Source organism: Pelobates fuscus, chromosome 5, assembly GCF_036172605.1.
Source record: "Pelobates fuscus isolate aPelFus1 chromosome 5, aPelFus1.pri, whole genome shotgun sequence".
NCBI lineage: Eukaryota > Metazoa > Chordata > Amphibia > Anura > Pelobatidae > Pelobates > Pelobates fuscus.
Window position 1 is genome coordinate 188,526,734 of NC_086321.1, and position 12,063 is coordinate 188,538,796.

At 40.5% G+C, this 12,063-nt stretch overlaps 1 protein-coding gene and 1 gene segment (V, D, J or C); both read left to right on the forward strand.

Moving 5' to 3' along the window:
- Window positions 1-12,063, forward strand: part of LOC134611209 (M1-specific T cell receptor alpha chain-like) — a 433,017-nt gene that overhangs the window by 122,766 nt on the left and 298,188 nt on the right. The window lies entirely within an intron of this gene.
- Window positions 10,198-12,063, forward strand: part of LOC134611208 (T cell receptor delta constant-like) — an 83,894-nt gene continuing 82,028 nt past the window's right edge. The window contains 2 exon segments of the C gene segment in view: window positions 10,198-10,341; window positions 10,418-10,690. Coding sequence covers window positions 10,293-10,341; window positions 10,418-10,690 — 322 coding nt within the window.

Sequence of the window (12,063 nt, forward strand, 5' to 3'; positions counted from 1 at the left end):
AGATTCCTTCTAGATTGGCCAGATTATAAAGATCTTTCCCTTCATCAACTTCAGTGAAATTCACTCTTCTCTTGTGTCTTGTCACTTTCCATCGAGTCTCAGATGTTCGTGCACTCAATGTAGACACTTTTACCTTTGATCTGGAGGGGTTACTTTTTCCGTGTCTAGACTTACTAAATTGGATTCGTCTATGATTTTTTTATTTATCATAATTTTAGAGATTCTACTAAACTTTGTGTAGCTTCAGCACTATCCTGCTACACAGTAGTCACCAACCCTCTCATTCTGGTCAATTATTAGTCTCATATATTCGATCTTATCTACTACTTTGGCTCGTTAGTTCAGATGTTTTTTTATGTCCCTAGCAGGTATTAAGTCTATCTTCTTCAGAGCACACTCAGTCAGGGGAGCGGCAACCTTCGAGTCTTTAATGGCCGGGGCCTACCTACAGAACAATCTTCGACCAGCAGATTGGTCTTGTGAAGATACTATCTGACGTTTCTACTTTCGTGCTACTGAAAATGCCTTTTTTGCTCTGCTGACTAAGCATTAAAACAGAAAAAAATTAGACCTCCTGTCATGTATTACATTTTTAGATTATGCTATCTTTAGTGTACATATAATCATAATTTTATTAAGGCCAGGAGACAAATATTTCCCCTCCCATTTTCTCCCTATTTTCTCCCTACTCTGGATTTTATAGCGTTGGATTTTGGAAGTGGTAGGTATGTATACTGTATGATATTTAATCTTATAGTATCTTACTATTATATTTTATTAGTCATCTGATGTGTCTGTGATTTATTCTATAACATTATATTCATGGAATATATATGTATGACTTCCATGTCATTTTTCAAGTCCATTTCTTCGATTAATCCTTGTTTTTCAACTCTCTCGTTTCAGTCTAAAGTTCCTCATAGATGCCGTGCCTAAGGCCTTTTCCTGTTGCCTATGAAAATTTGCTGGATTTTCCTGTTGATTACTTGCCAATGGATTCACCCAGTTTCATTTGGTTATCTGCTCCTGTTCGATTCTTTTGCAGCATGAAAGAGGATGAGTCATCAGAGGGAGAAAGTCTTATTACCTCTGTTGTTTTCTGATTGGTTGTTTCTAGTCAAACTTGTGCTGCTATGGAGTTTTAGTAAAGAAAGTTAAGCAAAATATTCGCCTCCTGTCCTTAAAAATAACATTATATGGGGCGTGGCTACGAGGTGAATGGCGCCGGTCGCAAGCTAGGAGAGCTCCGTCGACGGCAGCAGCAAACAGCGTGAATCCACTGCGAAATTGTACGGGACACACTTACCCGACCTCAGACCACAAGCACCAAGGCTATAGCAAGTAAAACGCCGCGAAAAATGCTGCAAAAAGCGACCAACATTCAGGTCTCAGCCCTGTCTACACCGACCAAGAGGAAGCAAGATGGCGACGTGGCAGCCCTCTCCCCAGCGTCAAGCTCGGAACAGAGCGACATCACTTCTATCTCGGTGCACGCAGGAGCCACAGCATCAGAGGTGAATATTAAACGGCTAATGGAAGATCTTAAAACAACACTCAGCTGCTGTACCACGAGATGCCATAGTGAGAGTAAATTTCTACGGTATAAAGGAGAGGATCATGCAGGCGGCCCGAGACCCTAATCGTCTGACGGGCAAGTTCGCAGGAATACAACTATTTATTGATCTGTCACCAGCTACATTAGCGAAAAGGAGAGCCTTCGGCAAGATAACACGTGCCCTGAGGGAAGCTCAAATTCCCTACAAGTGGGGATTCCCAACCCGCCTTGTCATTCATAAAAATGGCGCAGATAGGATAGCGCTTACGCCGGAGGATGGTTATAAGCTTCTTGCGCAATGGAATATACACCTAGACCCAGCAGAATTTACTCCAGGAGCTCCAGAGGGGTCACCACAACGCCTAGCTGGGGACTGGCAAAAAGCTAAGGCCGTGAAATAACAGCTTTGAACTTGCCTTACTTACTACATACTGCCGCGAGAGGGCAGAGGACTGACATCCCTGTTCTGCGGCCCTATACCTACCAGGGTTGTTTCCGGAGAGGTATCGTATGGACACTAATGCATGGATAAACCTGTATTTTCTGTTTATTTATTTTTTTAGTTATTGAGGTGCCACTGGGTCAGGTTCCCAGGGTTGCCCTGATATAGCCTTTGGTAACAAAGTAGACGGCTACCTAAATAGACCAGTTAATATAAACAAAAATATATATATATATATATATATATACAAAAAAAAAAAAATAATAATAATTCAACAAACAAATACTAAAAAAAAAAAAAAAAAAACTCCACATGAAACACTTATTTTCAACCTGATCAGCCTTAAAAGGTGTATCTTGAACCCGTACGAAGCGGGATGCTGCCGGCAGGCTCGCCGAGTGCCTCACGGAGGCATTAGTGTTAACAGTATTATGGTACCCGTCCCCACTGGCTCCTTTAGAGCCGATATGGTGTATTCTGTTACACCATATGTCCATTTTTTGGCCATACCCAGACAGTTTTCAGATGTCCGGGTTTTACGGCAATTGTATATAGTTCCTGTTTTGTTATGTTTTATTTGGTACATATTGTTTTTTGGGAAATATTGGCACGTAACACGACAACACAATACTAACATACTACAGGTAGAACGAAGTGAGATTACCAAAGTTCAGAGCTGGACTGGACCTGTTCCTCACCCCGGTTCGACAAGTCAGAGCAGAAATACGGGGCGGTTCTATATTAACAAAGCAACATACGCTTTATCTAACGCAAGCCCATTATATCCCAGAGGATGGTCCTAAAAATTTTGTCTTTAAATGTTAAAGGCCTCAACTCTCCAAATAAACGGAGATTGGCCTTTAAAGAGGCTAAACAGGCCCAAGCCCAGATAGTGTTTCTGCAAGAAACTCATTTTGCAAAAATAGGCAGACCGGCATTCCATTCTCCCGCATTTCCAGTAAGCTTTCACTCCTGTTTCTCAAAAAAAAAGAGGGGTGTCTCTATTCTCATAGGCAGAGATGTTGCCTTCTCGCTAATATCCAAACATGTTGACAGCAATGGTAGGTTTCTAGTACTGCAATGCCATATTAATAATTCCCCTTATACCCTGGTAAACCTATATGGCCCACACTCGGACCAACCCGGTTTTCTAGATCGGATCTTTCAAAAGTTGGACAAATGGGGGCTGGGAGAGGTAATCATCGGGGGGGACACTAACCTTATTCTAGACCACAACTTAGACACGTCTACCAACCAGACAGTAGCGAACTCTACTCTCCAGCACCGACACCACATTACTAAGCAATTGAACCAAACTTTACTGGCATATGGATATGTCGATCCTTGGAGGGTTACCCATCCCCTGGAGCGAGACTATTCCTTTCACTCAGGGGCACACAACTCGTACTCCCAGATAGATCGTTTTCTGATCCATGGGTCTCTCATCACTAAAGTGGTGAATAGCACTATTGGGCTGATCACGTGGTCATACCACGCCACGATCACCTTGACGTTGGGCGACCAATACCCGACTAGGGGCAAGGGTTCGTGGAGATTGAACGAACACCTTCTAACTGACCCTCAGATACGCAGTGACATTGAGCAGGAACTGCAGAACTACTTCTACAATAATAAGGTACAAGAATCAGGTATAGCGTCAGTGTGGTTAGCACACAAGGCCTATATTAGAGGGGTGTTTATCAAACATGCGAGCAGGGCTAAGGCCCGTAGATTAAAAACATACTTGGAACTTACCAAAAGGCTTACCGAAGCTTCTTTGCAGAATAAATCTTCCCCTTCTTTGAAACACTTAAAAGACATTAAAGACATCAATTCTCAACTAATGGAGATGGAACTAGCAAAGACCAATTTTATGTTACGTAGATTAAAACAAAGGTATTTCGCACACGGTAATAGGGCTGGGGCGGTATTGGCCTCTCAACTGCGGAAAAGGGCAGCGGCCGCAAAAATAGCATTCATACACTCAGCACAGGGACATAAAGTTATGAACCCCGAAAACATTGTAGCGGAATTTGCGACGTATTATGGCTCGTTGTATAATTTAGATCAAGATAATCTCTTGAAGGCCCCAACCAAACAACAGATTACCGCCTTCTTAGATCAAGTCCAACTCCCCTTTCTTTCAGAAACCGACAGCACAGGCCTCTTGGAGCCTATAACGGACGAGGAAGTTTTTAGACATATTCAGGCTTTGCCGGCTGCTAAGAGCCCAGGCCCAGATGGCTTGTCAGCCGTATATTACCAGACATATTGAACTCAACTAGTACCCTACCTCGCTACGCTTTTTAATGATGCTTTGTTACATGGTTCTCTTCCCCCTGAAATGCTGCATGCTCATATTGTTACTCTGCCCAAACCTGGCAAAAAAACGATTATTTGTGCCAATTTTAGGCCTATATCCCTCCTGGACATAGACACAAAATTATATGCAAAGATTTTAGCAGACAGGATGGCCCCTCTTCTACCTTCTCTGATACATCACAATCAATCGGGATTCATTAGAGGCCGGCAGGGATCAGATAATTCTAGACTTTTATTAAATATTCTTCAACATATGGATGAGGCACACACGGAGGGCCTTCTGCTTGCATTAGATGCGGAGAAGGCCTTCGATAGATTAAATTGGACATATTTGAGGGAGGTACTAAAAAGATTCGGGTTTCCGGAGGCGCTTATTGGTGCTATTATGGCACTTTATACCCATCCCACGGCCTGTGTCTCGAACGCGGGATTTATTTCAACACCCTTCGCCATAACCAATGGCACCCGACAGGGCTGCCCTCTGTCTCCCTTGATCTTCATCCTATACCTCGAACCTTTAGCTCAACGCATAAGGGATGATGCTAACATTAATGGAGTATTGATAGGCGACCACCAACATAAACTCTCCTTATTCGCCGACAATGTCATATTGACACTTACGGAACCGGAAGGATCACTGCCGGCCCTGCTGGATCTCTTGGAGAGATTTGGAACTATTTCATATTACAAGCTTAACACCAGTAAATCTCAAGCGCTCCCTATTAATGTTCCCACACAGAGGACGGAGTACCTTCAGCAGCGTTTTAAACTAGATTGGAGGGAGGATTATGTGACATACTTAGGGGTTAGGATCACTAAAACTGCCCAAACCCTGTTTAACCAAAATTACACAAGAATATTTAACTCGATAAAACAAGAACTAGATACATGGAGAGATGTGAAGCTGTCTTGGGCAGGGCGTATAAATGTCACAAGATGATATCCTTAGCGAAGCTACTCTATGTGTTTAGGATGCTTCCCATCCCGGTCCCCAAAAGCTATTGTCACAAAATGCAGCAAGTTTTTACGGAATTTATTTGGGCAAAAAAAAGAGCTCGAATAGCGGGGAGATGTATACAGAAACCAGTCGAGAAGGGGGGGATGGGCGTACCGCAAGTATGGGCTTACCACAAAGCAGCATTGCTAACTCAAGCTATTAATTTACGTGCTCCAAGGGGAACATTAGGGTGGGTTGACATGGAGAGACAGCAGCTAGCAGGAGAAAGATTGCTGTCATACATGTGGACCCCTCCATCGCTGAGGTGTAAAAAACCAACACTGTTCACGACAACAACAGCTTCGATGGCAGCATGGGATGATTTGCTAAGGTCCCAAACTGGTGCCTCCAAATTCCACAAATTATGCCCATTGGAGGCGTTGGCTGCGGTCTCTCCCTGGCTCTCCTTGAAGCGATGGGAGGCCCACAAAATCACTAAGACATCTCAATTCCTATCCGGGAGTACGATAGTGCCATTCCCAGAACTACAGAAGTTATATGGCTTACCCCCTAATTTCACATTCCTATACTTGCAAATTAAGAGTGCCATTATGGACCATGTAGACTTTAAAAGAAAAGAGGACATTCAGACAGACTTAGGGGCAAACCTTTTAATTGCGACTAGCTGGAACAGACCCTTGAAACCCAAACTCCTCTCAGCATGTTACAAAACATACTTTGCCAATACTGACAGACATCAATCCTCGTTTGTCCTACAATGGGAGAGGGAGACAGGAGAAAAAACCCCGTTAGACGAGTGGATCAAGAGGTTAAATGCTCTTAAGGGGATGTCCAATTGCTATTCTCATTTCGAGGCCCATAGAAAATTAATTTACAGGTGGTACCTAACCCCAGACAGGCTCAGACACATCTTCAAAACTGCACCTGGAACGTGTTGGAGGTGCGGAGTAGGCAAGGGCACCATGTTTCACATATGGTGGCAGTGCAGTCATAGTAAACCGATGTGGGAAACGGTACACGCATTGATTAAGGAATTGGGGCTTGAAACACCCTTGACACACAGGGCTTTCCTATGGTTGGAATTCCCCACACAGCTTTCCTTTCATAACAGGGCACTGCTGTCCCAGATAGCAATGGCAGCCAGAGCCTTATTAACCTTAAATTGGAAGACGGGAATATGCCCGACTAGACAGATGCTGATTGATAAAATAAGGCTTAGCTTTACATATGAGCGACTATCTATAACTTCCCCGACACAGGAACAAAAAGTTGCACAGATATGGGAAAGTTGGCAAGTCAAATTCCCACCGTGATCAGGGAAAAGGGCCTTGAAAAAGGAGATATAGGGACAATTCATGGCGGAATCTAATTATGCTATAGAGATAAAAAGATCCATGGCTTAGAATTCCTTCGACAGAATGGGTTGCCAAGTATACACTAGCAAAAATGTGTATGTGACTGTGCCATATTTCCATGTTCTTTACTTTTTTTTATTCCTTTTCTCTCATTGAGGGTATAGTCTGTTTTCCTTTCCACTACGAGATGTAATACAATGTAGATTTTCTTGAGCTACGGCTTGACATGCAGGCATGGATATTCAAATGTATAAAATAAGTATGACTCGTTTGCATACGTACGGCTTGCCCCCAGTAGTTCATATGGTCTAGAAAGAGGTGAATGGATACGGCAGGAAGGCTGGAACGCAATTTTAACCCCTTAGGGACCAAACTTCTGGAATAAAAGGAAATCATGACATGTCACACATGTCATGTGTCCTTAGGGGGTTAAAGGCCTCAGGACTTTTGAGACCTAGCAGCCCACCTCAATAAACATCCAAGCCCACGTTAGGGAAATAGGAAAGGTGACCTGAATTTAAGTGCAAGGTTCTTCATTAGATACCATTGGGACCCTTTTTACTATAGTCCGAACTGGGAGGAAGGCTAGAAGTAAAGTGTGGGAGCAAATAGACCAACTAAACAATGGATAGACTAGTTAACTAGGGATAAGCCCTTACGTAAAGTCATAGCCAGGTCTAGATGCAGAACGGGCGTACACCGAAATGTTTTGGCAATGTCATTGAACCTGTAAATGTAATGTTGGAAGATGCAAGACTATACTCAGGTATTCATGTTATCTCGTATAACCCCCTTCCCTTCTTTTTATTCTGTACCCTAATCTTGACCAATATAAAAATCAATAAATTTAAATTATCAAAAAAAAAAATAACATTATATATACACTAAAGCTAGCATAATCAACAATTATCTTGAATCATGGGATTAGCTCTTTCAGTCAGATTGATGCCCAGATAATTTAGAGATGTTTTACATGAGTCAAATGTAAAGGGTTTATGTAACTCTTGTACCTTAGTAGTTGGTAGACCAGTGGGCAAGGCCTGCGTTGTTTTTTTCCCCATTATTTTTGTAATATGAAATGGGAATTTACCATTCTAGTTGAGTAGTGAATAGTAGGACATCATCCTACTATTTGTTTTCCAATAGGAGTAGCCAGGCCAGAGGTGCTTGTCTGAGATTTGATGTGTCTAACTAAAGGTTCCAAGCATAAAATAAAAATGATTGGGGAAAGAGGGCAGCCCTAACAGGTGCCATTCATTATGTGAAAGGATTTAGACAAGAAACCAGAGTTAAAAAGTCTAGCCGAGGAGCAAATGTACAGAGCCATGACACTCTTTATAAAAGAAGGTGAAAAGGTTTTTGTATTCCCCCCCCCCCCCCTTTGTTTTGATACTTGTTTAAACAGTTTAAATTTATTCTGAGTATCCATGACTATTGGCTCCTGAGTTAAAAGTGCCCTGGTTACACAACCGGAGTACCGAGTTGAAAAAATATACCCTAGCACCTCTTTAGAAGCTAGCCATTGTGTGCTGATAGATTAATTTTCAGTTGGGTTTTCTTGCAAGTAGTTTAGTTATGTTGGGCAATAAGTTGGTTCTATCCAACAATGATTCATTTAGTCTCAAGTTACCTCTGCCTCAAGCTGGCTAAAGGGACCGGAATGAAACTGTGACTGGGATTGGTAAGACCAGGAACCTATGGCCTATGGAGACATCAATTAAATTGGGTAAAGTTGCTTTCGCTAAGACACACATGTCTATACAGGGAAATAATAAGTATAATCTTTTTCATCAGGATACCTGTTATGCCGTGAGTCATATAGATCATGCACATTAACAAGCTAGATAGAACTTGTCTGTTCGTAATGGATGCAGGAATAGGGTGCTTCCTGTGTTCCTGTTTAATATCGTTGTCAGTGTCCAATACGCAGTTGAAATACCCACATATTATAATATGACCCTATATAAACAACCATGATAAGTGAGAATCAGTTTAGAGGATAATAACTAGTAAAAGGGAGATCCCAAAGCCCCCCTTCACCCCATAAAAAGGGAAAACAGAGGGGCGAGAGCACAGTGAAATATAAAATAAAGGAAACAACCCTAACTATATTAGAAGCGAAGATAAAATGATGTAGAAAACAACAAGCTCATCACACAGTGACTATAAAAGCTTGTCTGAGGGAAGAGAGAAGGGAGGAGAGAAATTAGTAATAATGATCTCCACACTATCTTAACACCTCATTAGAGACAATAACTACACATTTTTAAAGATTAAAGACAATGGGCGCTACTTATACTGTAGTCAGGATGCCCATCTAAGAATGTCTTTCAATATGCATATTTTTGTAAACCAGCATACAACTGTATATATGATTTTGAATATCTCTGACTCTGGAGAAACACAATACTACTTGTTTACCTTCTCCTTTCTTTTTGCTGTCTTGCCTCAATCTGTTTACTACCTTATTATTCCAAGTAACTATTTTCTTCTCAATACTGTGCACACACTTTCACTAAGTTGCCTGAGTACTGGCTAGTAAGTCCTATCCCAGTTGTCCATCCAATGTATTTTTCATGTGTGTGTTGCAAGCACTGAGATAATACAATAGTATACACAAAAGTAAATCTCCCTAGTCATCAACTAATGCCAGTCACTATCTACACAGATGAATTACTAAAAGTCTGATATGTTCATAATGTTACAGTACTCAAGAACAATGACCAAACACTTGTAGCAAACTGAATTTGTGTGTACATTATTTAAACACACATTTTATATTAAACATATACAAGTACAGTCACTAGTTGCTGGCATATCTGAAAAATAAAATATGATATTTACTATCATATATTGTGGGCATGCTGCGGATGTCTGGTGTGCAAGCCTGCTTGACTGTCATTTAGCTGTGCAGGTCAGACTCACTGAATGTATCTGAAGTGCTCTCATACAGGATGAATGCCATCAGATAATTTCACACAAAGTGAGCAATTCTGATCAATGCACTCTCACTGCACTTATTGGGAACGTTTTACTGATTATGGAATAGCAGGTGAAAGTCAGATCCAGGTAATCAGTTACTTCATATTTAATCAGCTTACAGTAGTCCCTTAAATTAAACATCTTTTAAATAGTGTTTCCAAAGATGGGATTCTTTGTTCTAGAATTTAGAAATATTCTGGAATATAGTAATTGGCTTCATGAACTACTTAAAGGTTTTCCTGAAAATGAATGCGTAATTTACAACAAAAAGTGGTTTTCTTTACACAAGCTAAGCACAATACACACCAACAAATCTGAGCTTCTACAATGCATAAGAAGGATATAACAGTGTTTCTGCAATTGAGGGATTTTCTGTCATAGAGTGTCTCGAGTTATAAGAGTAAGTGATTTTCTGTTACCCCTTTAGTCAACTCTACTTTTACATAAATCATGCACTACCCCTTTAATAACCACATGGAAAACAACATAATGCTGCTTCTTCCCTCCACAAACCGTTTCCTCCTCCTATTAAAGTAGTGTAAATATTGTAACTGTACAGCACAATCACTATTATTCACTGCTCCAAAGGAGGAGACACCTGTCCAAATCATTCGTTTAACATTGAGTTACTGAAAACCGATTGAAAGGCTGAAACCTTGAAGATCTTGGTAGAGTGCAATGTGGAAATACAAAGTCACATCACTCCTCATACTCTATTTATCTGCTGGTAAGTTAAACGGTATGAATATCTCAGATATGTAATACATATATAAACATTTTAATGCTGTATTTTCTCTCATTAGATCCAGTCTTTGGGAATTCTTTTGAACAGCCTGCATCAGATACTGGAAGAGAAAAAGCACAAAAGACGCTCACGTGTAGCTACAAACTCTCCGATGTTTGTTGTTTGTGGTACAGAAAATATCCTTCTTCTGCTATACAATTTCTTGTTGCTACTTGTGGAAACAATGAGAAAAATTGGAGATTTAGTGCATATATCAGTTCCTCCAGTAGCATATTAACCATTTCCAGTCTGGAGCTGAATGATGCAGCTGTTTATTATTGTGCACTTGATAGTAAGCACTTTGATAATATCTATTGCACAGCCCTACACAATCTTTCCCAAACAGCAGGCAGTGACATGAGATTCACAGTCACCCAGCATTTTATTATTTCTTTTTAATTCTCTGTAATTAGACCAGCTTTATTTTTACAAAGGCTTAAAGGTGACATAATGTGTGTGTGTGGACCACATGACAAAACAACAAATGTTTAAGTATTACTTATGTTATGTGAATTCAGATTTTAAACACTTTTTTGATGTTACTTAGGGTTATTCGCTAAAGTCTGAATGCCTTTGTACACAACTGGATATTTTTGTTACATTCTGAATACAAAACCTGGATATTGTTCACAATAATTTTTATTGTAAATCACATTTTATTTAAAATTTTCAGTGTCTCCATAAGGCACTTTTCCACAAACGTAAGAAAACTTGGACAGAATAATAACAGTAGTCTATGCCCCAATATCGAGTCATATATCCACCTTATAACGGGGATACATGTACCCAGAAAGCCAGACACCTTCCTATTTCTCCTTTACCCCTCCCCACTCGCTAAATCACCTGCTAACTGCAGAAAATTTACTCATCCCAATCAACTGGAAACAACACACAGCTCCATCTATTAGAGACTGGATTAAAAAAGTCGAATCCATATGCATAATGGAAGAACCCACGTATTCACACATACCACCACTGTCTGGTTTTGAGATAAAGTCTTGATATGATAAAGGCAGGGAAATGTACTTTAACCCCTTAAGGACCAAACTTCTGGAATAAAAGGGAATCATTACATGTTACACATGTCATGTGTCCTTAAAGGGACACTATAGTCACCTGAACAAATTTAGCTTAATGAAGCAGTTTTGGTGTATAGAACATGCCCCTGCAGCCTCACTGCTCAATCCTCTGCCATTTAGAAGTTAAATCCCTTTGTTTATGAACCCTAGTCACACCTCCCTGCATGTGACTTGCACAGACTTCAATAAACACTTCCTGTAAAGAGAGCCCTATTTAGGCTTTCTTTATTGCAAGTTCTGTTTAATTAAGATTTTCTTATCCCCTGCTATGTTAATAGCTTGCTAGACCCTGCAAGAGCCTCCTGTATGTGATTAAAGTTCAATTTAGAGATTGAGATACAATTATTTAAGGTAAATTACATCTGTTTGAAAGTGAAACCAGTTTTTTTTTTTATGCAGGCTCTGTCAATCATAGCCAGGGGAGGTGTGGCTAGGGCTGCATAAACAGAAACAAAGTGATTTAACTCCTAAATGACAGTGAATTGAGCAGTGAAATTTCAGGGGAATGATCTATACACTAAAACTGCTTTATTTAGCTAAAGTAATTTAGGTGACTATAGTGTTCCTTTAAGGGGTTTAACCCCTT